Below are 27,055 nucleotides of genomic sequence, written 5' to 3'. Positions count from 1 at the left end.
TTGGAATATTGTCATCAACACATTTTGAATTGAATTTGATTAGTTTTAATGATCTCTAATGAGAAGTGTGGTTAAGGTGTCAGGGAGTAACATAATTACCTGGAGAACACAAGGCAAAAATCCTCTGTCAATAATCGACACAGTGATAAAGTGTAATGATTTAATATGTTGTTTTTTTTTAAATTTTCTGTCATTACATGACTCCCTCAGGGTACGCCAGGTGATAGCAAAAACGCGAAGAAGAAAAACAATAAGAAGACCAATAAAAACAAGAGCAGCGTGAGCCGAGCCAATAAGAAGAAGCCTGGGATGCCGAATGTTGCCAATGATTTGTCCCAGAAGCTCTACGCCACCATGGAGAAGCACAAAGAGGTCAGACTTGATTTGGTTTTATATTGTGTCAGACTAACAGCTGTTTCATTATGGCAAAAATGTACACTTGTTTCCTATACATGATATAGTTTAATAAATGATAGTTTCACACGAGATGTAATCTTTTGAAAGTAAACCTTTGAATGTGATTATATACCTGCTTCAGTTTTGTTTACGCTCCTCTGACCTTATCTCTGTCTGCTGAAGGTGTTCTTTGTGATCCACCTCCACTCTGGTCCCATGGTCAATACCCTGCCGCCCATCGTTGACCCCGACCCCTTGCTCTCCTGTGACCTGATGGATGGCCGCGATGCCTTCCTGACTCTGGCCAGGGACAAGCACTGGGAGTTCAGCTCCCTCAGGAGGTGCAAGTGGAGCACCATGTGCATGCTGGTTGAGTTGCACAACCAGGGACAGGACCGCTTTGTCTACACTTGCAACGAGTGCAAGCATCATGTGGAGACACGTTGGCACTGCACTGTGTGTGAGGTGAGTGACTGCGATTACTGTGTTGTACTGCGTTTTTACACTTGAAATGCTCGTGTGTGAGAGTTTGAATCACACCGTGAATTATAATTGGAAATCTGTCAGATGAATGTGGAATAAAATGGACGGATTATAGTAAAAAGATCATTTGTGAAACTTTTGATAAATATATTTATCAGACTTTGTTAGACTCCTCTTAACGACCCCCCTCTCTCTTCCTCTTCTCAGGACTTTGATCTTTGCATCAATTGTTATAACACGAAGGGCCACGAGCACCAGATGGTGAAATGGGGCCTTGGCCTGGACGACGACAGCAACAGCCAGAGTGGAGAGGCCTCCAAGAGCCCACAGGAGAGCCGACGCCTGAGTATCCAACGCTGCATCCAGTCCCTGGTCCACGCTTGTCAGTGTCGCAATGCCAACTGCTCTCTGCCGTCCTGCCAGAAGATGAAGCGCGTGGTTCAGCACACCAAGGGCTGCAAGCGCAAAACCAACGGTGGCTGCCCTGTATGCAAGCAGCTTATTGCTTTATGCTGTTACCACGCAAAGCACTGTCAGGAGAACAAGTGTCCCGTCCCGTTCTGCCTGAACATCAAGCACAAGCTTCGCCAGCAGCAGCTGCAGCACAGGCTCCAGCAGGCCCAGCTGATGAGGAGAAGAATGGCTACCATGCAAGGCAGAACCATGCCGCTGCCGTCCCCACCGGCCTCAGCTACACCCAGTACTCCCACTTCCCATGCCCAGCCCAACACTCCCCAGACACCACAGCAGCCCCTCTCCAACCAGCCGCAAACCCCCAACTCAGCAGGCGTCATGTCCCCCTCTTTCCCCAACACACCTCGCAACGGGCAGCCTCAAGCACCAGTGTCCCAGGGCAAGCCCGGGCCACAGGCCTCCCCACTACACCAGCAGCAGTCTCCTCTCCCCCAGCCACCCCAGCCACCTCAGCAGCTACAGCAGCAGCCTCCCCTTGCTGCAGTCAAGATGGCACGACACATCGAGATGATGGCACAGGCCCAGCAGAACCAGCAGAACTACCGCGTCAACATGAACGGCTTGCCCATGAACCCCCAGCAGCCACAGCAGCGCATGACTGGACCAATGCAGCCACCCATGCAAATGGTGCCAGGGCCCCGTGGACCACAGGTCATGCAACCTGGCATGGCCCCAGGACAGTGGCCCGGAGCTGCAGGGCCCATGCAGGCAGCTCAGACTCAACAACCAGGTCTTGTCCCAGGCCAGACTCCACAACAGGCCATGACCATGCAGAGAGCCATGATGCCTCCAGGACAGCAACCTCAGGGCCAGAGGATGCTGATACCACAGCAACCCGGTGCCCGGCCACAAACACCCCAGAGACCTGGTGCTATAGCCCCCAATGCTCTGCAGGATCTTCTACGCACCCTCAAGTCTCCCAGCTCACCCCAGCAGCAGCAGCAAGTCCTCAACATCCTCAAATCAAACCCTCAGCTAATGGCTGCTTTCATCAAACAGCGAACAGCCAAGTACCATGCCAACCAGCCGCAGCAGCAGCAGCAAGCAGGTCAGCAACAACAGCCCAGCATGCCAACAATGCAGACAATGGCCATGCCAGGAGGGGCGGTGCAGAGGCCGGGGATGCCCCCGCAGCAGCCACAGCAGCCTCCTGCACAGGGCATGGCAGCATTAGGAGCTCAAGGTCAGCTCCTGAATGCAGCACACAACACCAACCCCCAGATCCAGGAGCTCTACCGTCGGCAGCTCTTGAGACAACAACAACAGCAGCAGCAGCAACAACAACAACAACAACAGCAGCAGCAGCAGCAGCAGCAGCAGCAGGGAGTGATGCCTCAGGGCCACCCTGGCCAGTTCCCTGCACAGACGCAGGGTACGGCAGCTACGTACTCCCAACTCCGTATGCAGCAACAGCAGCAGCAGATAGCCATGCAGGCAGGCGCAGGAGCAGCTGGGGGACCCATGGGCCAGCTCCCACCCATGGCTCAGATGGCCCAGCCCGGCATGGGGATGGACTCCACCCAGAACTTGCTGCATCAGCGAATGCTCCAACAGCAGCAGCAGCAGCAGCAACTTCCCCAGCAGCAGCAGGCCGTCCTCAAGCAACAGATAGGCTCCCCTGCCCAGCCGAGCCCAATGAGCCCCCAGACCCATTTGCTGGCCGGCCAACCCCAGGCAGGAGCCCACCTCCCCGGCCAGCCCGCACTAGCCAACGCCCTCAGCAACCAGGTCCGTTCACCCGCGCCCGTCCAGTCGCCTTGTCCGCCTTCGCAACAGCAGCCGCAGCCACATTCCAGTCCCTCACCGCAGGTCCAGAACCAGCCCCAGCCCTCGCCGCAGCACCCGCCTCCACCACACTCGGGTTCCCCGCACCCGGGACTCGGGGGCCCACTGCAGTCCATGGAGCAGGGACACTTGGGGACACCAGAACAGAGTGCCATGCTACCGCAGCTTAACACACCCAACAGAGGGGGGCTGAACAGTGACTTGGGGATGGTGGGAGATGCTACAGGGGACACTCTGGAGAAGTTTGTAGAGAGATTGTAGCATTTCTGCTGGGAACTACAAAACACAATCTCGCTCCCAGGGACCCATTTTCCCACTCCTTCCTCCTTGTTTCCCCTCAGACTCTTTATGGCGTTAGAGGGCTTTGTTTGTTCTTTCTAAAGTTGAGAACGGTTTTTTTGTACTGACATGTAAAAAATTTCAGTTGTTGTAAAAAGAAAAAAGGAAATTTGGTCGAGAAAAAAATAAAACAAAAAAAAAGTCAACACTTCTAGGGAATGAAATTGTTTCCTAAACCCAAGTGGAAGGGTGTTTCTTCCTTAGGATGTTGAGGGATTTGCAAGTTGCTTCTTAAATGAAATTTAAATCACAAAGAATATATTTTTTGGTTGAGACCAAATGTGTTCAATACTCAATTTATTTTGGTTTGTTTTTGGTATGGTGTCATGCCTTTCTCATTTCTTTTCTTTTTTTTTTTTTTTTTTTAAGAAAATGTACAATTGCATTATATTATTCATATCTTTTTATTTTGTACCTTTGGAAAAACAACTTAAAGCATTTTTGTGTTGAAAATGTAAAATAATTTGTCTGGGAATTGGGCCAGGTTTTTGTTCTCTTCTCAAACTGTCATTCCTGGCAATTGTAATCTAGTGTTGTACCATTACTCCAAGATGATGCGTTCAGGGACAGAGACTGCTCCCTTCCTCTTTGTGTGTATGAAGAGCACTCAGTTGTATTAAAATAGGAAAACGGACTGCGCCAGGTTGTGTATACACGGGCATGTATGCAGGCACACATGAAGACACTGACACAAACCCTCACGGTCACTAAGAGAAACACAGCTCAGACTGGTTTCACCAACACAGACAACAAGGACTGCAACCTACATCTCAGTGGCCTGGAATTTGGAAAATCTGTCTTGCAGGTGTAGAAAATTGTTGCTTTGACATTAAAAAGAAATTTGTCATACTTTTTTGTCATACAAATGTTGTAAAGTGTAAAGAGAGTGTGAGAAAGAGACCAGCCCCCTAAGCTGAGGTGGAATGATCACCGGTTGTTTGTAGGCCACATCTCGGATGACGCCCCATCTTCTGAATTTTACACTAAGTTGTGTGTTATCTAGAGATGAAGGGCACACTTGAGATTCACCCCGAGGAAAACTAAATGTTATATCAACCCTCGTTCCTCTCTCACAAAAACTTGAATTAGGGGGATTTACTTTTTCTCCTATTGTAAATCAAGTTATTAAGCAAAATACTATAAATATAAGGAAGAGAGAATGAAATCACTGTATAAACTGGTAAAAGACTCATTTCTTACTTATATACCATATTGTTAAATAAACTGTGTGCAACAGAAGAACTCCAGTACTCTGTTGACTAAATAATGAGGCATCACTCCTCCTGTTGGTTTGTGTTCATTTGTTTCCACTCAGCAGTGTTTCATCATCAGCAACAGTGGGGAGAAATATTAGTGACGCAGGTCAGAAAAGTGTCTCTCAACCGTGTTAGTGAGGTTGAAGCCGTTTCTTCACATTTCCACATCAAAGTAACATTTATTTCTAAAGAAAACATTTCTATTCAGGTTACCCTGTTTGTTCACCACCTGAGGCTCCACAGATTGGAAAGTGAGTTTGTGGCGTTAGAGTTGGGATAGTTTATGTGTAGTGATGCAGCACTTTTCACATAGAGCTCACATTTCAGAAATTATGAAAGGGTTACTTCAGTAGGTTGTGTATCAGTTAGTTGCAGGGGTGTGGTGAAGGGTAAACATGTAACCTGCTGCTTCACCTTTGTTTGACAGAGTTCACCCACTTCCAGTCTAAAGCATTAACAAATGGCAAAGCCAGCTCTGCTCAAGTCTGAAGTAAAGACTAAATTTAGAAAACTTGGTGAAGCCAGAACAAATAATGACACCACTACTAATCAAAAATATGAAATTGAAATAAAATACTTTGAACCTTTCAAAGGAATTGTAATTGATAAGAAAACATTCAAAACATGCCAAAGTCACATGATTGAGTCCCTCCACATCTAATCAAATCATATGCTTTGTATAGGTTTTGTAAATGTGATAAAAGCGCAGTACTTTTCTTTAAATGTATTTTTATGAGATCATTGAGTTAGTCTGAATGCCAAGTTGATAAATACATTTAGGACCCATAATTACATTTAGGCATCATAATTAAAGATGGAGGGAAAGTTTTAAGTTTGAGGGCGTGTGTGAATCCTGTCTTAAAACAAGGCGAAGCTTGTGGCAGTGATTTTTAATGACAGTTTAGTTGCAGACGTTGTCAAAACCCCAAAATTAGGAAAAAGAAGGAGGTTTAAGTGGTGGGAGAAAAGAAAATGACAGATTTCGGTCACTTTAGTTATGTACCTGCAACAGACAACATGTAATTTTAACATACAGAAGATCCGGGCCTGTGTGTATCAAACTCCTAAGAATAACACTTAAGATTGAACTAAAGCACCAACATAAGAGTAAAAACGTTTGAGTGTGTAAGACAATGTGATCACATGTATGTTCGGGTAAGGAATAACTAATCAGAGATACAGATTACATCAGCCACACTATAAATTATTATTCAGTAGTATGTTTTTCTGCGAGGAGCAATTTTTAAAGTTAATTTTATCTGTGTGAAATCTTTAAAACTCAAACAAGGGAGATTAAGAACAATGTAATATATTTTTACGATATATTAATAGAGATGAAATGGACCAAAGGAGAATTTAGGAGATAAGTTAATGTAGGATAGTAGGAGTAAAATGATGAAATAAAATGATTTTTTTACTTTTAGATTTCAGTTCAAAATGTAACTTTTGACAGGTTGATAAATATATGCCCAGATCGCCTTACTCTCAGTTCCTGCATGTTTTGTGATGCTGTCAAAGCAATGAAGACAATATTTTATTACTCAGAGTGACATTGAAAACATGTCAGATCCTTAAGGGATTATAAATTACTATTTTACCACAGTTCACTTTATTATTTTATTATTTCTTACTTATAAACTGCATTGTTTTCTAATTATTACACTTATTTACATTTAGTATTCACAAAAAAAAAAAATTATTGTGACTACAGATGTTACAAATGACCCTGCGGTTGCAGTCACATGACCTGGACGACAACCAGTCATTGGTTCGCCTACCGTCACATGACCGGAAGCTCGAAGTGAAGCGGTTGAGTCTGAGTCGTTTTGAAAAGAAAACAAACGTCGCCAGGCTCTTGTCCGTTTTAATCGCCAAATAAGTAATACATAACATTTAGTTTAAAAAATATACGTGAATCACCACTGCGACAGACTCGTAAATGAGCAGCCATGAGGCGGAAAGCCAAAGCTGAAGAGCTAATTCATTAAAACCTGGGTGAGAAGAAGGTGTTAGCATGAGCAGCTAGCAGGCTACCTGATATTTTCACTAAAAGCAAACGCCTGTAAACTATTTATAAAAATGTCTCAAATACAGCATAATTCTGTAGATGTAAATTTGCAAGATAGCTCAATGTGCAAGATCATCGTTGCTGTTTTGGAGTAAAAGAACAAAAATTTCACATGTAAAAATTGAGCTAATGACACTTCCTCTTTTGGACCCTGAACTCAAATTTCCAACCTAAACCATCTATCTGTGCAGGCTGGTCGTTACAGCCGGGGGCATGCTGACATGGCCTTTTAATGTGAGGAAAAGTACACCATCATGGATGACTCGGACCAGGATTTTGTAGATCTCTGCTCAAAGCTGCTGAAGCGAGTCCGCAAGAAACCGGTTGAATCCAGGCCGCCTCGGAAAGCAGAGCACCAGCCCTGCAGCCAGGCAAGTGAAGGTGAAACGAGTAGGAGAAATAACAGACAGAATGGCGACTGTGGGTCCAAGGTCGCTGGGACCCAGTCCGTCTGCACTGAAGCAGGCCAGCATACGGGCAGTGGAGAGACTGGATGTACCGCAGGAGATGCTGGGCCGTCGGCTGTGCTTTCTGCAGCAGGACCCAGAGCCGAGAGACGCGTGACGGCGAAAGACAAAGTCCTTCACAGAATGCAACAGTTCAAGAGAGCCAGTCCTCAGAGGATGGTGCACAGGGACAAAAGGCAGCAGACCAACCATGAGAACGACTGTGGACCTCTTTCACAGCCACAAAGACAAGGTGAGATGACATGATGCTGTTTGCACAGGTTTCCAGTACACTGCATCCTTGACGCAGTAAGCGGCAGGGATAAATATCTGGTTTTCTTCCCCTGGTCTTTTAAAAAGTGTCATTATGTTTGAGATAATACACCTTTCCTTAGGGTTGTTCCTAGGTTCAATTCTTTTTTGAGCTCTGGCTTAAATGCACCTTGATGCCACATGCAGAACCACTACACTACTATATGTGTTTCATATTTGAGGGAACTGTGGACATGTGTGTTCTTATTTTTCATCCACAATACACAGTAGGGTGATATTGGGCTGGGTGATATTGAAAATATAAAATAAAAAAATACAAAATATTCTCATTTTGCTAATGTGATGGTGTTTTGGTGCTTTTAGAAGGAGCTTATGAGAAGTGATTATGGGGTTATAGACTAGTTTAATCATTTCAGAGAAAAGTAATGCAACTTTTAAAGTTAAGGCTGCAATATTTTTATATTAACAATAGACAACATGTAATGTCAGCAGTGTCACTCATTATGACGAACCTACAAAGCATTATTACAGGTCACTTCAGCTCTGTGGAGCATCTTAGTGTCTTTCAGCTCATTGTTTTTGTTCTCTGGCTCTCAATTTCACTGTTTTCTTTTTGTCTTTTCTATTTGTTTGTTTGGTATCTGGTCCACCCTCATCTCTGTGTGCAGATCCTACAGAACCCTGCAGCTCTGGTGTGCACCTGGACAGTGACGAGGCGCTGGCCCTGCGGCTGCAGCAGGAGCTGGACAGGGAGGCAGCGGAGGCTGAGTCGGTTGACCTAGAGGACGGAGGCCTCTTCTTCTGTCAGATCTGCCACAGAGACTTGTCACACATGAGCCCTGATGGGCGAACACAGCATCTCAACAGGTCTGGACATTTATATTATTGATGCGTGACCGATGGCCTCACCCAGAGAGATTTGTAGCAGAGAGAAGTCAAATTTCAAGTTCAAGCCGTAGAAGAGCAATAGAGTAGTGGACACACTGAGACTGAGAATGTCTGATCCCTCTTTGTAGGTGTTTAGATGAGAGTGAGGAGAGTGCCCCAGCCCCTCCTCCTCTTCCTCCACCTCCTCCTCCTCCTCCTCCTCCTCCTGGTGTCCCTGACTGTCCCATTTGTGGCAAGAAGTTCAAGTCCCAGAAGAGTCGCTCTGCCCACCTGAAGCGCTGCTCATCGGACATGGGCGTCTCTCCGGCTGTGTTGCTGCAGGCTCTGCAGAGACAGGCTGAGGAGACCCAGAATGTCCCCGCTGCTGACACACTGTGAGTCAGCCTCAGTGCTTCAGTCCAGCACAAGACAGCACCATAATACACCTCTGAGCTTACTGGTATTGTCAGTCACAATAATTGATTCACCTGCTCCACAAACATTTTTGTGATGTTCAGAATTCGGCTGTTGATGATGACTGTTACCATCCATCCATCCATCCATGTCTAGAGGTTGCATCATTTCAGTCAGACTGATTAACAGAGAGAATGTTAATCTTAACCTTGTCATGCTGCAGTGCTTGTCACTCTTTTCCTATAATAGGAATAGCTTGCCTATTACCAAACTTCAGTATATGACTTACAAAGCTAAATCAAACCTCATTCTAGCCTTTGTATATTCTTTTCCTCCTTCAGTGCACAGCCTGGAGGCACTAAAAGGAAAGGCCCCTCCAAGCCGGGCCTCCCAGCGAGGAAGAAGCCCAGGAAGAAGACAGATCCCTTGGATGAAGACACCATGGTGGCTCTGGCTCTGTCCTCCTCCCTGCTGGAACAGGAGAGGGAGGTAGAGAGAGAGTTACAAACCGAGACTGCTGCCCCTCACTCCTCCATGACCCCGGTGCTGAAGTGGAGACCAGATGCAGGTACAGTAGCATCACTACATCATCTGTCAACTCAAAAATGTATTTTATAATAAGTTAATACAATTTAAGGGGGAGTTTTGTATCTCACAGTGTAGCACAGTATATTCCTGTTTTTATAAAATGCTTTGAATCAACCAAATCCTCAGTTCAGTTATACAACGTCAGAAGCTTTTGATTTGTTTTTATGGAATTACCTTTTATGTGTATTTATTTATTTTTTATTTATTTCTCACAGTTCAGGCTCATCATCAACATTTAATTAGTAATTTTAATGAATCCAGCTCAGCTCTGATGCCTTTGTGTGTCTAGTAGTATTACCATCTTTAGGGATAATTTTAAAAGGATGCATACACTTCCTTTAATTTTATCCTCCACTCTGAGACTGATCATTTCTTCATGGTCATGTCTAGACAGGATGAATCAAAATTCAGGAACTTGGTTAATTATATGTGAACAAAGAAAACCGACCCTGCTAAACCAGAACTTTGGCTGAACTGGCTGGATTTTAACACATGGCAGTTTTTAACGTTTTGTCCATTGAGACTCTCGTGGGGGCGGCGTGGTGGTGTAGTGGTTAACAGCACTGCGGCCTCACAGCAGGAAGGCCAGCATGCAGGTTAGGTGTGAATGTGAGTGAGATTGGTTGTTTGTTTATATTTTGGCCCCGCCTCTTGTCCAGTGTCAGCTAGGATTGGCACCCCCCCACCACCCCCCACCCCCCACCCCACCCACCCCACCGCGACCCTCAAAGGATGAGTAGTACAGCTGATGGATGGAGGCTCTCATCTGTGTGTGTGTGTGTGTGTGTGTGTGTATGTGTGTCTTTTGATTTATTGTGTTAATAATGTGGCGATGTGACACTTATGTTAAGACTATATTTATCTCTCTATTAATGTGTATTGGACATTTAACATTCAAATGCATGGCATAAACTGTGGGAAATAATTGGTTTTAGAGTACAGTGGTGTTTTCATTTTCAGTGCAGTAGCCAATATTATAAATGATGATATAAAGATTGTGCTTTAAATACTCAAATTAGGTGTAGATTTATGGGCTTTCAGATGTGTGTGAAGATTCATCCAGGTCGTGGTATTTATTTGAAGACATTTAACATTTTATAAAACGTCTTCAAGAACCTCAAACAGGCCTTTTTATAGCACTTAATAAAAAGGGCTTTCAGATGCAGGCAGCACCTGAACACTGTCTCCTCTCCTTGGTGCAGGTAAGGGGCGTGGAAAGAGGAAAAAGGGCGCCGTCCCTCGTCCTCCTCCGCTCCTCCTCGTTCAGGATGCTCAGACGGCCCTGATGAGGCTGCAGGAACGCGTTTCTGCTCTCCTCCTACGCAACCGGGCCCCTTCTCCCCCCACCCCGACCCGCTGCCCCAGCAGTGTGTGTGGCTGGAGCGGTGCTGCCCCCCTCTGGCAGAAAAGCTCACTGCTGAACGACGGCTCCACCTGTCTGTCTGATTTCTACACTCCAGAGCTCAGAGAGTTCATCACACCTTGGGAATCAGCAACGGTGAGAGAGACCACAAACATGATTACATGCCATGTTTGCACTGAATAGGGGATGGAAATCAGACTGACTGAACACTGGTAGCTCTGTCCTGTTATAGAAATGAAATTAGGCAGGTTAACATTGAGGGTTTGAAACTGTGAAAGGAAGAGGCTGTGTTTTCTCAGTAACAGCTGACCGTGGAGCCAGAAGTTATTGTCATGGTCTGAATTTGTGGTTGACATAGGTAAGATGTTAGTGAATTCAGTAAATGTATTAAAATGCCTTGACTTTAAGGCAAATCTGTTTTGCTCAAAAACAAAAAATGAAAGGGGTATAAAAAAAAAAAACCCAAAAAAAGCTAAACAGAAATGCATTATGGTGCTTTGATCTGAGACTGTGAAGCCAGCTGCTCTGAATTAAGAAGTTTGAATTAATAAAACCATGTGAACATTTCTCCTGTTTTTTCCCCCAAAGAAATACTAAACAGACTTTTGTCCACCCACTCAGATACATGATCCATGTACATGATACTGAGCTTGATACAGTATTTTTAGATTTGGTTTCCAAGTTCACTTTTCTCAAACTCTTCACACAGACTGTGGCTCAGCAGGTCGTCTGCTAATTGCAGGGTCGGTGGACTCCTCCAGTCCACATGTCAAAGTGTCCTTTGGCAAGACACTGAACCCCAAACTGCCCCGATGTACCATCGGTGACTGTATGTGGGATAGAGGTGTGCTGTTTATACAGAGTGTGTGTGTGTGTGTGTCAATGGGAGGATGTGACCAGCAAAGAGCTATAGAAATGTCGTCCACTTACCACAACATCTCACATCCACAACACCAACCACAACATTTCATACACATCTCACCACAACAAAAGAAGGCATGTCCTTACTGCTTGGATTGTGCTACCTTATAGTCTGTGTCACAGAAATGAGTCACGAATGCTGCAGTGAGCTTGGCTGTAAACAATACATGAAACATAATAATACATATTGGCTATACACGCATGTGCAGTATAGAATAGCTACAGATTTAGAAATACAACAGCTTGTCTCAACCCTGTCTTCTTCAGTTGACCACAAGATCTCATCTATATCACACCAGACGTCCTCTCCTGCTTTCATTACATCCAAGAGCAACATCTGATCATGTGGCTGGTGGTCATAAAACTTTCCTCCTCGACGAAGAGAAGAATTCCTCTGTGCTGTTTCTGTGATGAACCAGAATTGTAGCAAATTTCAGTCTAATTTGCAGTGATGTCTATGGTTAATTTAGATGAGTTAATTTAAAAAACTGTTCTGAAAAAAATAAGTAAACGTGCAAAAAGTAAACTGAGAAGCTTAACTAAGGAAACAGGTAATGAAATTTGAAAGATGTGTTGATTGTATTCATTTTGCATTAAAGCAGTTAAGTGATCCACAGTTAAGTCCACACTGGCTGTGTGAAAAGTTGTAAAACAGTGAACTCTGTATTGAGAAACCGATGTAATTAATTGTAATTGTTTTTAAAAAGTAGTTGTTATCTTTCAATTTTTTTATTTGTAGCTTTGTTATACTTCTTGCTTTTTTAACTTTTTTAATTCAACAGAATCATAGGTAGAATGTGAGTTTTCATGATGCTTCGGCAGCTGAATTAAATCGAAATTGATCCTCTCCATGTTTAGACTAATGCAGCCTCCTCCGACGCTGGCGACAAGCCCGAGTCTTCTCTCCAACCTGTGAGTGAAGGGACTCCTGTCACAGGGGCCAGGGCCTCCATCCTCCCATCTTCCTCTCAGACTGCAGCCTCCTCCCCGGCTCCCTCCACCCCGGGCACAGGCCAGGTCTCGGTGGGTAGCCAGGCCCTGCGGGACCTGATGGAGCTGGCTGAAGACGGCATGACCCTCACACAGTGTGGATACACAACCTCAGGCCCAGACAAAAGTAACACAGACACACACATTACACAAACTGTATTGTCAAATATCTTTTCACCTTTTGGTTTTACCTGTATTCAGATAAATGGTACAAACATTCACAGTGCCTATGAAACATGTAAAACTTTTCTCATGTTTTTGTGACGTTGAAATAGAACAACTCTGTCAGTGACAAGCACAAATCTGTACAAATGAATCAGAATGGTGAATCAGTTTCCTGAATACTTGAGTGGCACAGACAGCGCAAACTGACAGTTATTTACCGGTTTAACCTGTCATTGTAGTGAGTTTTGGTTGTCTCATTGTAAAATATGTCCTTTTATCTTGGCATGAAGTGCTTCCCTTGTTTCCTCAATTTAGCATTGTCGCTCAGTTTTCAAATAATCATCCCACTGAAAAAAAAACTTCAAAAAAAAAATCACTATTTATTTTGTATGTACTCTACATCTAGTGTTCATTATTATGTTCATTATGTTTATTTTGAATATTAAAAAAATCACGATTAGGATATTACAGTCAGCTTCAGCATTGCCTTGCAGAAGGAAACAAAAAAGCTTGGATGTGTCAAGTAATAAAATGTGGGAGAAAATCTGTTCAAACTGATCTTTTGTTAAATTCTTTTTAAGTGAAACTAATAAAAACTGAGGATACTGATATCACACTCCCTAACCCTACAACCCTAACCCTTTTTTATTGACATATACTCTTGAAGCCTTTGGGAGCAACTTGCCAACCTACACTGTTCAGTAAAAACTCATCTGGTCTTAAGCTCTGGTCCTGATTGTCTCTGATCCCACAGACAAGCAGAGGAGTGCCAGTCTGTCCACAAACCTTCATCTCAGTGGCTTTGTCCCTGAGGAGGCAGAGGAGCAAGCTAACATGTGTGTGAGCGGCTTCCTACCAGAAACGGCACACACACACTCAGAGGACACCCACGGCCAAATGAGGAGGAAAACTGATCAGCCAAGACCAGACAGAGAGCGAGGCAGCCACCGATCGGTAAGACCACAGTAATCTCATCTTTTCTGTCATCGAGTTCAGGTCATTTCGGATTGACTCACCTAGAAGAAAATGTAAAAGTTTTACCTATAGATAAAAAGTCAGCATTTGATTTGAATTAAAAACATTTAAGAAACATTAAAGTGTTTCCTGTCTGACGTGCCTGCTGCTGTGAACTGACCCCAGTGTTCCCTGCTGGTGTTTTCCTCTGTAGGTGGCACTGTCCAGACTGGCCTCAGACCTGAGCAGCATGGTGAACAACCCTCAGCTCAGTGACTTGCAGCTCCAGGTGGACAGTGGAGAGGTCTACTTTGCCCATTCCTTCATGGTGTACGCTCGCTGCCCTCTGCTGGCAGAAATGGTAAAAATGATCACAGTGTGTGTTGCAAACATAAGCACGGCCCTGATGGATCCAGGGATATTAGTAGAAATCTAGTATTGTTCAGTTTTCATAGTTTGCTTTTAAGTAATCAATGTAGTACAATTAAAGGAGAGAAGGGGATTCATTAAAAGGGCAGAAAGACAAATCTGTCTGTCACAGCGCTGGACACTGAGAGTCTCAGTTCCTCTAATGAAGCTAAAGCAGAGGCTTTCTAATAGATGTATTGAGAAGTGATGTGTGGACCTGAGGTCGTCTAATACAGTTGTTTGATGATGTGGAATTTTGTATTGAATGGAGTGTAATGTGTGTTTTTTACTTACTTATGAGGTACAACAAAGACAAACTGCCTGTTTATTTAGGTGGGAAAAAGTGTGGCTAGAATGAGAAATCTTGTCAATATTTTTACTCCCTTTGCTTTTCACCGCTCCCCTGCTCCACTCACAGGTACATGAAAGTGGTTTTGGGGTGCAGGAGGAAGGCATGCCTGCAGCCCGGAGGGTGTTGATGAGCGACGTCCCAGGACAGGCAGTGTTCACTCTGCTGCAGTACCTCTACACAGCCCACTGCTCCATTCCAGCCTCACTGCAGCCTTGTGTACTGGAGCTGGCATCCAGGTTAGTCCACAGCTCAAAGTCCAGATATTTATACATATTTCTATAAAGAGACATTTAAACTTTGATGAGTGTGCGGTGTCTTTGTGATCGTCCTTGCTTCTTCCTGCTTCTAGTCTTATGTGTTAAATTTTATGTTTAACAGCATATGGGCTGCCTAGTGTTTAAAATAAACTCTTTTGCGTTGTACTTTGCTGCTTTTCTTCTTTAATGGCTATAATCAGAAGAAAGAGCGCCCTCTCATGTCAAACCAATTTTATTTGACCCAATACTTTTTACGTGACACTTTTTTACAGATGAAAATTACAAGAGAACACTGGAAATTCAATATTTTATTTTTACAATGACTCCTCTCTCCTCTCTTTGTGTTTCATTCAGGTTTGACTTGCAGGAGCTGCAGCAGCTTTGTGAGCTCCACCTGGAGGAGGCAGCGACTCAGGGAAATGAGGGTGACTACGTGAACCAGGGCGAGAATGTCAACAACCAAACAGACCAGGTCTTCATGGAGCTCCTCCGCTCCATGTGGAATGACGGGGATGAGGAAGATGAGGAGATGGATACAGATGGAGAAAAGGATGAAGAGAGAGGGTTGGAGGAATGTCATCAAATCAGGGATGTTACATCTGGCGAGAGAGAGATTTGTGAGGAACGAGTGAATGAGGAAGAGCTGGAGGCGATCTACGAGTTTGCCGCCACGCAGAGAAAGAGGGAGGAGGAGAAAGACAGTGTGGAGGAGGAAGAGGAGGATGAGGAAAAGGTAGATGATGGAGAATATGTGTTCACAAAACTGACAGAACCTAAAAGAGACTTCACTGTGAGCACCTCGAAGCTGAAGTCTCAACCGAAGCCGGACCCCAGCCTGGATCGCAGCTACAGTCGCCTCTTTTCAGGCTCATGGGGAGTCTACGAGGAAGAAAGCCCCTCCTCCTCACCCTCAACCTCTGGTCCACCAAAGACACCCACCTCTCAATCCCAGAAACACCAGTCCTCTCATGAACCTTCACACGAGCTGTCCGGGAGAACTTTGCTTCTGTCCTCACCAAGCGTAGTCGACAACCTTTCCCCCAGCCCTCCACCCGCCACATCCATCCTGCCGGTCACAGGTCTGTCCCCTGGTCAAGGAGGTCACTGCGATGGTGGTGGAGACAAGGGAACAGATGCTGTCAAACTGGACATGCCTAAAGAATGTCCGTCTTTGAAGCAAAAAAGCCGAGGTCCTCGTAGTATCTGTGTTCCCGTTTCTCCTGATTCAACCCCGAAAAAGAAGGAACCTGAGCTCATAGTTTTGTCTGATTCAAGCGAGGAGATGGAGGTAGACGTTGCTGTTCTTAGTTCCCGCAGTCCCTCACCATGTTCTCCATGCTCCATCCAGAACCTACAGCGCTTCACCCGCATCAAACCGCAGTCAATCCGGAAACCTACTGCGTCCACCATGGAGAACAAAGTCTCCAGTAGTTCAGAGTTTAGCCCCCGTGATCCATCTGCAGCCTTGCGTCAAAGTCATCCAGGTTCCCCTTGTGATCAGAGTCCAGTAGACTGTTCTCTAGAAGTTTCCTGGCTGATCCCGTCCACACCGGTGCATCATAGAAGAAGCACCACGACCAGCTCCACCCAGACCAAAAGCAGCATGTGCAGGACGCAGCTGTTCCCTAAACGTGACACCTCCTCATCCTCTTCTCCCGATCCGCCAGTGCACAACAGACCTCAGACCTCCAGCAGTGCAACAAGAGTCTCTGCCCACAGTGGCCCAACAGAGGGCAGTGTGCCCAGGCTGAAACCGGAGGAAGCAGTTCCCTGTAGCTCCAGCTTGGGTCTCAGCTGTTCCCCTAAAAGAACCAGTAGTTATGATGGAAGTAAGAGTAGAGAAGAGTTTTCAGTTCCTCCACACCAACCTAAGCTTTCACATCTCTCCAGCTCGACTCACCATCAGCCCCTCCGAGCTTCCTTCAAGCAGGATAAGCCCCTCCGCATCCAGCCACAGCCCTACAGCAGCACTCCCCTGCATACAGAGCTCCACCAGCCCCTTGTCCTTCCTTCTGCCTCCCCCCTTCACAGTAAGCATGATGAGCAGAGGTCAGTGAGTCAAAGGGCTTCGTCTGAAAGCCCAGAGAAGACAGAGTTAGTGAGCTTTCATCTCTCCCCCTTGTCCGACCCTTCGCATCCACCCTCTTCGTCTCACGGAGGTCTTCAAAGTTCACAGAGACACAGCGAGTCCTCTAGTGAAAGTCGCCGTTCTGTGGAGTGCAGCAGCAGTCATTTAAACACAGGGGCTGAGCTCAAGAGGAGAGGAATAAGAGATGAGGAAGGAGAAGGAGGGATAGAGTGTGAAAATAAACCCACATGTGATGACGTAGAGCAGGAAGAGGGAAAAGAAGAAAGCGGAGAGGCAGAGGTTGCAGAGCCCAGTGTTCAGCAGAGCTTCATGGACGAGCCTCCCATAGCTTTTAGCGACTCGTGGGATGCCTGCATTGAGGCCAACCCAGGCTGCTTCAGTCTGAGGCTGGAGGAGAGCGGAGGATCCAACCAGCACGAGCACAGCCTAGAACGAAGTGAAACAGCCAGATCAGCCTCTGCTCACCCTCAGACTCCACCATCCACCAAGGGCTGTGGTGGTGCGATGAACTCTTCTCCATCCAAAGCCCACAGTGCACAACCATCCACCGGCATGCAGCCTCATACAAGGCCTTCCTTCACCCCGTCAGCACCAGACTCTAACAGCAGCCTCCTGGACTCTAAAATATGGGACAGCTGGGACGAAGAAGAGGAGGTGGCTCTTCCTCTCTCTCAGAGAGTGAACCCTTCTGTTCAGCTCAAAACCCCAGGTATGAATACACAGAATCTGAAGTTTGTAAATTGACATCTGACGAAGAGTGACTTACTGTCACTGTTACAGTTACTGTCTTCACAAAAGAATGGTAATGATCTGCATAGTCTCCAGTAATAATGAATAAAGTGTAGCTTCTTTAATAGAGTTACATTTCTTCTGTTCATATGCAAATATTTTTAGAAAATATTTCTGTATTCACGAGACTGTGTCTGAGGAGCTAAGAGGTACACAGAGGCCGCAATGCAGCACACAGTGTAACTCTGCACTGGGACAAGAAACTGCATGTGTCCTGGATAACTTAGCACAAGGCTACACACGTCAGAACAAAATGGTCATCTCAAGTGCATCTGGATAGAGGAAAAAAATATCCTAAACCAATAAAGGGGAAGTGCAACAACCTCAAACATCCTGCACAACAATCATAGCAACTACAAATTCAATTGTAACAGAAATTCACTCTAAATTTCGAAATGCTTAAAAACACATTTGTGATTTATTGTTTATGAATGGGTCTACTTTTTTAGTAACTGGCCAAATGTGGACAACTTGGGGCACATCACATTTTTTCTTGTGCATCTAGTTTGATAACAGAAACTTCATGTGTCAGTTTTTCAGAATCACACGAGACTGTTTTTCACTGATGTTTGACAAACATGCTGTGAGAATTGTGTTGTTTAAAAGATTTAAAAGTCGTACTTCATTGACAACAACCTGAACAGACCACAGTGCAATTCAGTCCCAACATCTAGTGACACTTAGTTTAAACATTTGTGTTTGTGTTGCTCTGTAACTGTTCTGGGCAATATAGGAAATGAAATAGTGACATCAACGTGCAGTGATCATATCAATGAAATGTCACAGTGTGAGAGACGGTGGATCTTTCATTTAGGGCTCATTTCAGTTTGGATTTATTTTAAAATACATATAAACCCAGTGGGTTGTTTATATTCCATAGATTCATTTGTGGTAAAGAAAATTTTCCTGGTTCTGTCTCATCAGCATCATCGCACAATAAAAACCGTCGCTCCATGGTGCCGATCACTCCCATGCCCCACTACTCTGACATGGACACACCGGAGCTCAAGAACAAGCTCAACAGGTCAGTCAGTTCACTCTCATCTCCGCCCTCATGTTAAAGAAGGGCTACTTTTTTTTTTTCTAATGAAAGCTATTAACTGAGGAGCCTGTCTGATTACCTCCCCTGGTGTCCCTGTCCACTTAGCCTGTCTGGCTCTCCTCTCTGTCTCAGCCTGTCTGTTTGTCAGTCAGTCACAGATGCCTCTTACTTTCTCCTCTGCAGGTTCGGCGTTCGGCCTCTACCGAAGCGTCAGATGATCCTCAAACTGAAGGAGATCCACCAGTACACCCACCAGCTGGTCAGCAGCTCAGACTCGGAGGATGAGGCACCCTCTGCCGGGCGCGCAGCTCCGATGAAGCCCCATACCACCAGCTCGGCAGCCGCTGGCAGCAGGCCAGTCTCCTGTGCCAAGATAGTGAAGTTTAAAGAGCCCAGAGCACCGGCCGCCTCCTCCCCTCTGAAACACAAAGGCGAGGAGGAGGGAGAGCTGCTGTCTGCCTCACAGGGCTCCAACACCTCCTCGACTGCCGCCAGTGAAGAATCTGAAAGGTACAGTGTGGGTCGTCCCAGATGTCATGTCACTGCACGCCTGAGTGAGTGCGTGTTTGTTTTGTTGCTAGTTGCTAGTTTGAACTGTTTTCAGCTCAATCAGTATTCTGTTCACTAAGACAACTTTTCATGCTCGAGACTTTGAATTATCACCAGAAATCCTGTCACGCAACTGTACACTGTTTGCCAATGTGATACTTCAATAAATATGGTTCAAAAGATGTTTCCCAAGTGGAGTAGAGCTGCAACAACAGAAAATAAGTTTGACAATCAAAACATCGTTTGTCTCCTGTCAAGCAAAGTTGCCACACATTTGCTGGCAACATCTCCTTGAAGTATTTTTGGATTGTTTTTCTGTTTTGGATGATCGTAACCTGAATATCTTTATTATTTTGTATTTTAAATCAAGTTTTAGTTTGTCTTTTCTTCTTAGCAGGTAACTGTTTTTAGTGAACACAATCATTTTAAGGGCAGATTTAACAAGGGGAATACAAAATTCATTTATTTCTAATTAGGGCTGTAAGACAAGCTATTGTCAGTGTATTTAACCACTTCCTTCTCTCTCATCAGGTCCAACCCAGAGCTGTGCCACTCCTCCGACGGCGACTCAGACAGCGATGGCGGCATCTCTGCTTCCCAGGCGGTGACTCGCCTTCAGGATCGCCTCCAGGCGGTGCGCTACTTCATCCTGTCGGACTCTGGGCTGTACAGTCAGATCCTCCAGTACCAGCCTCTGGTGCTGTCCCAGCTCCAAGAGCGACTCAAGGCAGCCGGGATCCGCCTAGGCGCCGCCAAGCTGGTGGACTACCTGGACTCTCAGTGCATCACCTTCACCACAGCCAAGCCGGGTCACCCAGCGCCCAGCCACAGGCGGGGCAAGAGGACAGGCAGGGGGGCAAAGGCAGCAGGTGAAAGAGGAGGGTACAGGAAAAAAGCTGTTACAGCCATGATTTAATCTACTTCAGTGTTTGGAACGTTTGTCTGAAAACTTTCAGGGAAGGAAGAGGATGTGAGAAAATTTAATTATGAAGAGTCCTAGAAAGATTGTGTGCTTGTCCCTGGAGACTCGGCGCGCAGCTCATTCCTCAAAGGTTGACTTAAGCTTTTACCACTTTGATTAAAACTATTTTTCTTGAGGACAGGTTTTATTTTAGGTATGTTGTTTCAAATGTTGAACTCCCACTGTGAAAATAAAAAAAATGGTAAATGTTGCTGTGTCCCATGGTCACAATTTTTTTTTTTTCCCCCTATTCAGAAATTGTGAGAGAAGCTACAATATAGGTTTTACCTTCATCACCTGTGATGATCCAAAGATGAATCCTCACCATGTGGTTTCTCACCTGTATTAGTAGCAGCTCAGGAATATGTGCAAATCAGGACAAAAGGAACTGAATTAAAAGAAATGATTCTACACAGAAACTTTTGAAAAACATTTTACTTTTTTTGCTCTTCAGTAGATTTATATCCAAACATCAGCCAAGACTTACATACATACATAGCTGAGCACACGTGAGAAAGGAGGCGGATTCTTTAACAAGAAAATTCTCACAACTTCTATTCGATATGTCATTCAAGGAGAGAGCGACGGGTCCTTTGCAGCAGCACAACATCGAGTCAGCGCTGTGTTCACAGTCAGGTCAATGTTGCGTCGGGGGCAGTTTTATGTTGTGCACCCAGTTTTCTCTACAGCAGCGTGAAGCACAGGGCGTCAAATCAGATTCCAAATTACACATGACCCTCTCGCTCCGCAGATCCTGGAGACGGACTCTGCTTCTCTCCACTCCCGTGATGCCTTCACCAGTGGAGCATCACCGCAGTGCTTCCTGTCCGGGCTCAAAGCCTCAACCAGTCATGACAGGTTGGCAATGTTGGCAAGGAAGCGCTGAGCCCACCACTCCTCCAGGTCTATGGGCACAAAGTCTGCACAGAAAAAAAACACAAAATTAAAGCATAATCCCTGTTCTATGATTGATTCATTTTGTTCATCAATTATTAATTTTCTTAACAAACCAGAATTGTTTTAACAAGAAACAAGAGATGATGATCTGTGCAGATGTAAAAAACCTAAAACCTGAAGGGCTGACAAAATGCCAACAGTACAGGTGGATTCCTACACTAACTTACTGATTTAGTTTAGTATTTTTTTATCATTGCTTTTATTTGGTGTTATATCTTATTTTATTAAAAAAATGAGGATTCATTTTAAAAGAGAATTTTAAAATCTGTGCTGCAAAGTAAAAAAATCTATCTAGAATTTGAACGAATCCTTAGGGATATGCAGGCAGCATAAATGTCCAAAGGGTGCAATATATAACGCACACACAGTGCGTTTACAAAGTGTTTAGACCCCTTCACTTTTCCATGTTATGGTGCTTGGTAAGAGAGGTGACAGAGAACCTGATGGTCACTGGCTGAGCTCCAGAGATCCTGTGTGGAAATGGTGAAACTTCCAACTCTACATTAATGTGATATTTCACTTTCCTTTAATAAATGTGCAAAAATTACTTAAATTACTTACTCGAGCTAAATGCTAATGTCAGCATGCTAACATGTAGATGTTAAGTGTGTCCAATGTTGACCAAGTTTACCATTTTCGATTAGCATGTTAGCATGCTGACATTTAGCACTAAGCGCAAACCTGCTGTCATCAGGGTTAGGGTTATACACATATACATTTGGTCATACACCGAAGAATCGGACAAAATGAAATTTTGCTTTGATGACATTTGAGGAAAATAGATGAAATAGAAAATAATCCTGAGGGGGACATGAATGTCTGAACCTCATTTCATGACAATCCATCCAGTAGTTTCAGACATTTCACTCAAAGCCACAATTTTCAGCCTCTTGGTTGCAGAAGAGGTGCAGAAGTTTATGGCAATCCAAACAATAGATGTTGAGATATTATAGTATAGTCTGCAAAAGAGACGGACCAACTGACACTGACATTCCTGCAGCTTAAAAAACTCATTTCAAGACATTGTTTATGATAAACCAAGGCTCACCTGAGCTGAAATACACTAGATTATAATTATTTTATAACACAGACTTTAACTACTGTTCGTACAAACCGGAAGCTTCAGATCCTCTAATAATAAGATTATATATGAGAGAGCGACGGGGAAATGGCCTCAGACGACACTGGAGAGATACACTACAGTCAGCAGTCGGGGCTGGTTTATCTGGAGTTAACCAGGTTCTCACAGACCGTAGAGGAGTTAAAAATTAAAGAAAACTATTTCAACAGTGTCCCTCTGGCTACAGATAAAAGCTGAGCCAAAAACCACCGGGCGTGTGATTCATGCAGAGAGGTGAGAGTAGCCATTCAGCTTTCCTGTGGTGTTTAAATAGCCGGGAAGATTACAGGTTCAAAGTTCAGGAGGTGATGGAGCAGGAAGAGGGTTATCTGTTGGGCTGCTGTAAAACTATGAGTAGTGAGATTAGATTGATCGGTTTTACTTTGTTGTTGTATTCTTTGAAGTATATTAGCAGGTAAGTGGCTGGGAGTTGAGCTGATCATCAAAATCACCCCCCTGTAAAAGTGTGGTGAGGAGCCTCAGGTACTTACTCTTCATCGCAGCACTGGGGGTCTTCTCAGTGTACTGAACGGGCCCCTGGCTGTTAGATGACTCCCCACCGTCCCCATCCCCCAGCTTCTGCTCCACCTCCTGCCACGCTGCACACAAACGACAACACAGAATATACTGAGAATTATCTTCAATGCATTTACAGTTAATGGGAATTTTCTTTTTGTATAAAATACAACTACATAACTTGTTAATAAGAATTTATATGTTTTGTTTTTTTTTTTTTTTACATTTCTGAAGTCATTTTACACTCAAACATCCACAAAACATCACAAAAAAGCCTCCAATGCTTCACAGCAGCATCTGCACAGTTCACTTCAAGGATAATATAAATATAAAGTTAATGTGCAAGCACGAATGCAGCGCGGCGCCTTGAGAGACGCCTGGACTGGCCTGTGGTGTGTGTTTATCAGCTGGGGGGGAAGGTTTTCCAGCTTCGCCCTGAGATAAACCTCAAGGTTCAGCTCACAACCCTTCAGCCACACACTATTTACTGACAGTTAGGACAGCGTGTGTGACTAATATAAGGATGTTAAATATAAAGAACAAATACCAAACAAAAAAACAGTTGGATGTGTGCATGAGGGGGGGGGGTAAAATGCTGTCTGCAGGGCACGTGGGGGTGGTGGTGGGCAGCAGTTCAGACCCATCAGGTTTTCTGTCTTAAAGCGACTCGACAGGCTGTGACAGAGGTTTTTCTGTGGGTGTGAGGGGGGGAAGGAAAGTGAAGCGCTCTCCAGCGGCTGAACTTCACGCTCACAAGGGAACGCCACGGAGCGGTCCTCACTGGCCGCTGTCCAACGGTAACACAGCGAGCTGATTCCTGCAGATTCAGCCCCACAAGTCACTCGTTTCCACCAGGGCATGAAGTACTGGCCAGCGCCAAGGCATGCTGGGTAATCATCAAGACCGGGTGAATAGTGCACAGTCATAGTTTTTAATCATTGTTAGGTTTTACTGACTATAAGCGGCCCCCTCCAGCCTCTCTGTGGACGGTTCGTTCGGTCCTTGCAGCAGTGGCACCTTAATCCTCATTTGTGCAGCTGTTGTTTGTTCATTGTTGTGTTTGTTCTTTCAGGCTCGTAACAGCCAGCAGCTTGGAACACACAACATGTTCTCACTGTAGTTTCTGAGAGTCTAACACGTCACAGATTTCTGAGTAGAGAGCATAGGAATTAGCTCAGACAGTCAATGTGCTGTAAAAGGCAAAGACACAGAAGGCAGGAGATTATCTTCCAACCACAGTGTCCCAGTTTTCCTCATGACCTCTGACCTTGTAACCTCGAGAGCATGATCTCCAGTCTCTCCTGGATTCAGGATTTTGCCCTGGATGAAAATGACCCTCACCTTCATACACAAATCTGACGTTCTCCTCATGTGCAGGAGTGAATCCCTCTGCCGGGCTGTCGGTTTTCTGCGTGGCTGCACTGTGGTAGCGCTTCCCGTTCAGGCGGTTGAACACGATCTTTGGGGGTGGCGAGCTGAAGAGACAAGACTGGGTTAATGACAGAGTGTCAGCTTACAGCCTGCATCGCAACAAAACAGAGTTTCAAAATGAAATCACAGTTTTTCCTTTCTTTCATTGTTTTGCTTATGTGACTGAGGGTTACTGACTTTCTCCCAGAATGCCTTTCAAAAGCTTCCAGGAAAAGGGAGGTGCAATGTACTGCAATAGCAAGACCACAAGAATTTAGTGGAGGTGAGATAAAGCAAGACTTGGAGCCTTTGTTCAAAATGCAACACAGCTTCTCGTTGCAAGGCATTCTGGTCAATTGAGGCTTATGGTTGCTACATGAATTACCTATTGTCTGTGCTTTGTTTAGAATGAATTTCACCCTGTATAACAACACGCTAAATACTAATGCACATATCAAGTCTTAAATTAATTCCTAATGCATTGACGTTGAAATCTTGAGATTTTAACTTTATTGCTAAAGCTATTTAAAAAAAAAAAAAAAAAAGTTCTTCAAATTTTTTCTGCTGTCATTTTAAGCTCAAGTTGCTGCGGAAATGCACTCAGTTGTTTCTGCTGAAAACACTTTTACAAAGGTGTTGACCGTAGTTTGTGCTTCTGTTCTGATATTTTGTCCACCCCATTTATATTAGCGCAGGTCGGTTTCACATAAGCGTACATGTAAACCTGCAACCGACTGGGTCACAAGTGAGGTTTGCATTTCCGAGCAGCACCTGAAGGGAGCACAATATTCCTGCAGCTTCTCGGGCCACAAAGTTGCGTCCGATAATGGAAGCAGCGTCGTTACCTAAGTCACAGCGAGATGTTACGTGATCGCACCCGCGGCGCACATGCAGAGGATTTTGGGCCCACGGCGAAATAAATAAATAAAGAGATAAATAAAGAGATAAATAAAGAAATAAAGATCACATGAACGCAGCACTGACCGCGGCTACTTACTTTGACGTGAGCCAAGACGTCGGCTTGAGCTTCAGGTCGCTGAACTTGCTCTCGATCTGCTGCGTGGGACCTGAGAGGCGGAATTCAGAGGGAAGCAGTTTTACTCTCACCTCTCTGCCTGCAAACACTGACCCCCCCCCCCCCCCCCCCAAAAAAAAAAAACAAAACAAAAACAGTCCCATTCACAGCCCCAGAAGCAGCCTGACGCTACATTGCATCAGCAGTCTCACCTGTCCTCCGTTGTGTAACGAGTTTGCTGGGACCTCTGGTGATTGTGTACATCATGTGCGCGCCGGTAACCTCCAGGAGCCCGGGGGTGTCTGAGTCTAAAGCCCGGGGGTGTCTGAGTCTAAAGCCCTGTCCGCCTGCTGGACAACGGTGACCGTCAGCTCTGCGACTTCCAGCCCTCTGTCCGCTCCTCCCGGCGCAGCCACGACCACGACAAGGTTTTCGTGCCGTATCTTGTTTTGCTCGCCGGGTCAGGCGCCCCAGGGTCGGCCTGCAGCCTGCAGGGGACTCTCGTCGACTTGTTGCCCGCTGTGTGCTGTACCCACCCCGCCGCTCCTCCTGGCCGGCAGGTGCTCAGTCCGCTGGTCCCGAGAGAGGTGGCGTGTAGGTCATCCAAGGAGAAAGCGGCTTCACATGCCGGGGATCAGTCATTCACCGGGGGAGGGGGGGGGGCTCTTTGGCTCCTGACGTCCGAGGACAGCGACACTACGCCGGACACTCTGCCCTCTCTGCCGCGCTGATGCCCCGGGACCGCCTGCGACACCTCGGCTCTCTGACACGACACAAGGACACCGCACACTTTGATAATTTCATCAGGACGCACGGCTGCGCTGCTCGGCCACCGTCAAGCCAGACAGCATGAAGAACAGGACGTCCGGTCCCGGTTTTCAAAATAAAACTTGAAAGTGATTCGGATTTCTAGGTTTTAGCATTAACCCATTGCGGTATTACATCATATTGTTTCCGGATGAAACAAAAACATCAATGAAATCAAAACAGTTCATTAATCTACTATTTGACACCCTGTAAATGCTGATGTGGTGCACATGAACTGGGAAAATTGAGATTTTGTTTGAAACTGATGAGGAATAGGAGAGTATGTATGTTATTATTTATCACTCAGTGTGAGTATCTAGCATTGTTGTATGTGTGTACTGTCACAGTGGAGGCTTTGGTTGTCATACTTAATATTTTAATAAATAACTGGAACTTTCTCTGCTAGCTTCAGTCTCTTTGGATGTTGTCCCAGTAAAACAGAGTGATGTCTGCATTTTCCAGGGCATTGTTTCTGGGGAAAAAACAAACCTGCTATTGAGATGTTTGTGTGTGTTTTTTTAAATAAATAATAATTTGAATAAATAAGAGCAATTCAGTTCCACTCTACCGGCATTGCAACAGAAATCTCAGGCACAGATATGTCAAAGCCTGAGAAAAACTATCTACATGGTTAGATGCCATCAGAAGCAAGAGATAAGATCTGTTTCCTGTGGTGTGGATCAAGTGACCCCTGTAAGATGTGCCCCTGCAATGTACATGTCTACATCATCATTCGCCCATTAACCATTTCTTTTTAAGTCTCTGGCTGCGCAGTTGCATTGTTTTGCTATAATTCCATGTGTTCCTCAGAGTGTGCGGCCTTTATTTTGAAGTTTGTCTCTTCGTTTCCGCTCTCGTTGTGTCTGTTTGTCTCTGGTCGGACCACGGCTGGGCAACCCCTTCAGTGACGTCACGACACGCCCCTCAGACAGGGCTTTTGGAGGAGGAGCTGGAGCGATCACCTTTCACCTATAAAACCAAAATGCGCAGATAGATCAACG

The 27,055-nt window shown here is 45.2% G+C and overlaps 3 protein-coding genes across 5 annotated transcripts in view; 2 read left to right on the top strand and 1 right to left on the bottom strand.

Moving 5' to 3' along the window:
- crebbpa (CREB binding protein a) overlaps nt 1-4,754 on the top strand; it is a 42,651-nt gene extending 37,897 nt beyond the window's left edge. For all 3 annotated transcript variants that reach the window (XM_071504658.1, XM_071504657.1, XM_071504659.1), the window contains 3 exons: nt 211-372; nt 580-861; nt 1,087-4,754. In XM_071504658.1, the coding sequence (XP_071360759.1) occupies nt 211-372; nt 580-861; nt 1,087-3,399 (2,757 nt within the window). In that variant the 3' untranslated portion in view covers nt 3,400-4,754. The remainder of the gene's footprint in view (nt 1-210; nt 373-579; nt 862-1,086) is intronic.
- A 1,749-nt stretch (nt 4,755-6,503) lies between these two features.
- slx4 (SLX4 structure-specific endonuclease subunit homolog (S. cerevisiae)) lies at nt 6,504-20,439 on the top strand. Its single transcript, XM_071504353.1, has 14 exons — nt 6,504-6,728; nt 6,993-7,500; nt 8,189-8,387; nt 8,537-8,782; nt 9,143-9,369; nt 10,592-10,887; nt 12,532-12,790; nt 13,583-13,782; nt 13,997-14,143; nt 14,609-14,778; nt 15,154-17,597; nt 18,602-18,701; nt 18,903-19,229; nt 19,800-20,439. The coding sequence occupies exons 2-14, from the start codon at nt 7,056-7,058 to the stop codon at nt 20,182-20,184; spliced, it is 5,445 nt and encodes a 1,814-aa protein (XP_071360454.1). The 5' UTR covers nt 6,504-6,728; nt 6,993-7,055; the 3' UTR covers nt 20,185-20,439.
- A 210-nt stretch (nt 20,440-20,649) lies between these two features.
- mcrip2 (MAPK regulated corepressor interacting protein 2) lies at nt 20,650-26,091 on the bottom strand. The gene is made up of 5 exons (XM_071504354.1): nt 25,460-26,091; nt 25,230-25,299; nt 24,164-24,297; nt 22,798-22,905; nt 20,650-21,149 (listed from the first exon to the last, which is right to left on the bottom strand). Exons 1-5 carry the CDS (start codon nt 25,512-25,514, stop codon nt 21,079-21,081), a joined length of 438 nt encoding a protein of 145 aa, XP_071360455.1. The 5' UTR covers nt 25,515-26,091; the 3' UTR covers nt 20,650-21,078.
- Nucleotides 26,092-27,055: the final 964 nt, after the last annotated feature.

The sequence above is a fragment of the Trachinotus anak genome, unplaced genomic scaffold, assembly GCF_046630095.1.
Source record: "Trachinotus anak isolate AG129_WGS33_773 ecotype Australia unplaced genomic scaffold, CSIRO_AGI_Tana_v1 ptg000019l, whole genome shotgun sequence".
NCBI lineage: Eukaryota > Metazoa > Chordata > Actinopteri > Carangiformes > Carangidae > Trachinotus > Trachinotus anak.
This window is presented reverse-complemented; position numbering and strand designations above follow the sequence as displayed.

Coding starts and splice junctions, on each gene's coding strand:
- mcrip2 (XM_071504354.1), bottom strand. CDS start 25,514: ATGATGTACACAATCACCAGAGGTCCCAGCAAACTCGTTACACAACGG. Junction 25,300..25,459: donor CGTTACACAACGGAGGACAG/GTGAGACTGCTG, acceptor TCCGCCTCTCAG/GTCCCACGCAGCAGATCGAG. Junction 22,906..24,163: donor CGTCAGATTTGTGTATGAAG/GTGAGGGTCATT, acceptor GTTTGTGTGCAG/CGTGGCAGGAGGTGGAGCAG.
- slx4 (XM_071504353.1), top strand. CDS start 7,056: ATGGATGACTCGGACCAGGATTTTGTAGATCTCTGCTCAAAGCTGCTG. Junction 9,370..10,591: donor GAAGTGGAGACCAGATGCAG/GTACAGTAGCAT, acceptor TCCTTGGTGCAG/GTAAGGGGCGTGGAAAGAGG. Junction 17,598..18,601: donor TGTTCAGCTCAAAACCCCAG/GTATGAATACAC, acceptor CTGTCTCATCAG/CATCATCGCACAATAAAAAC.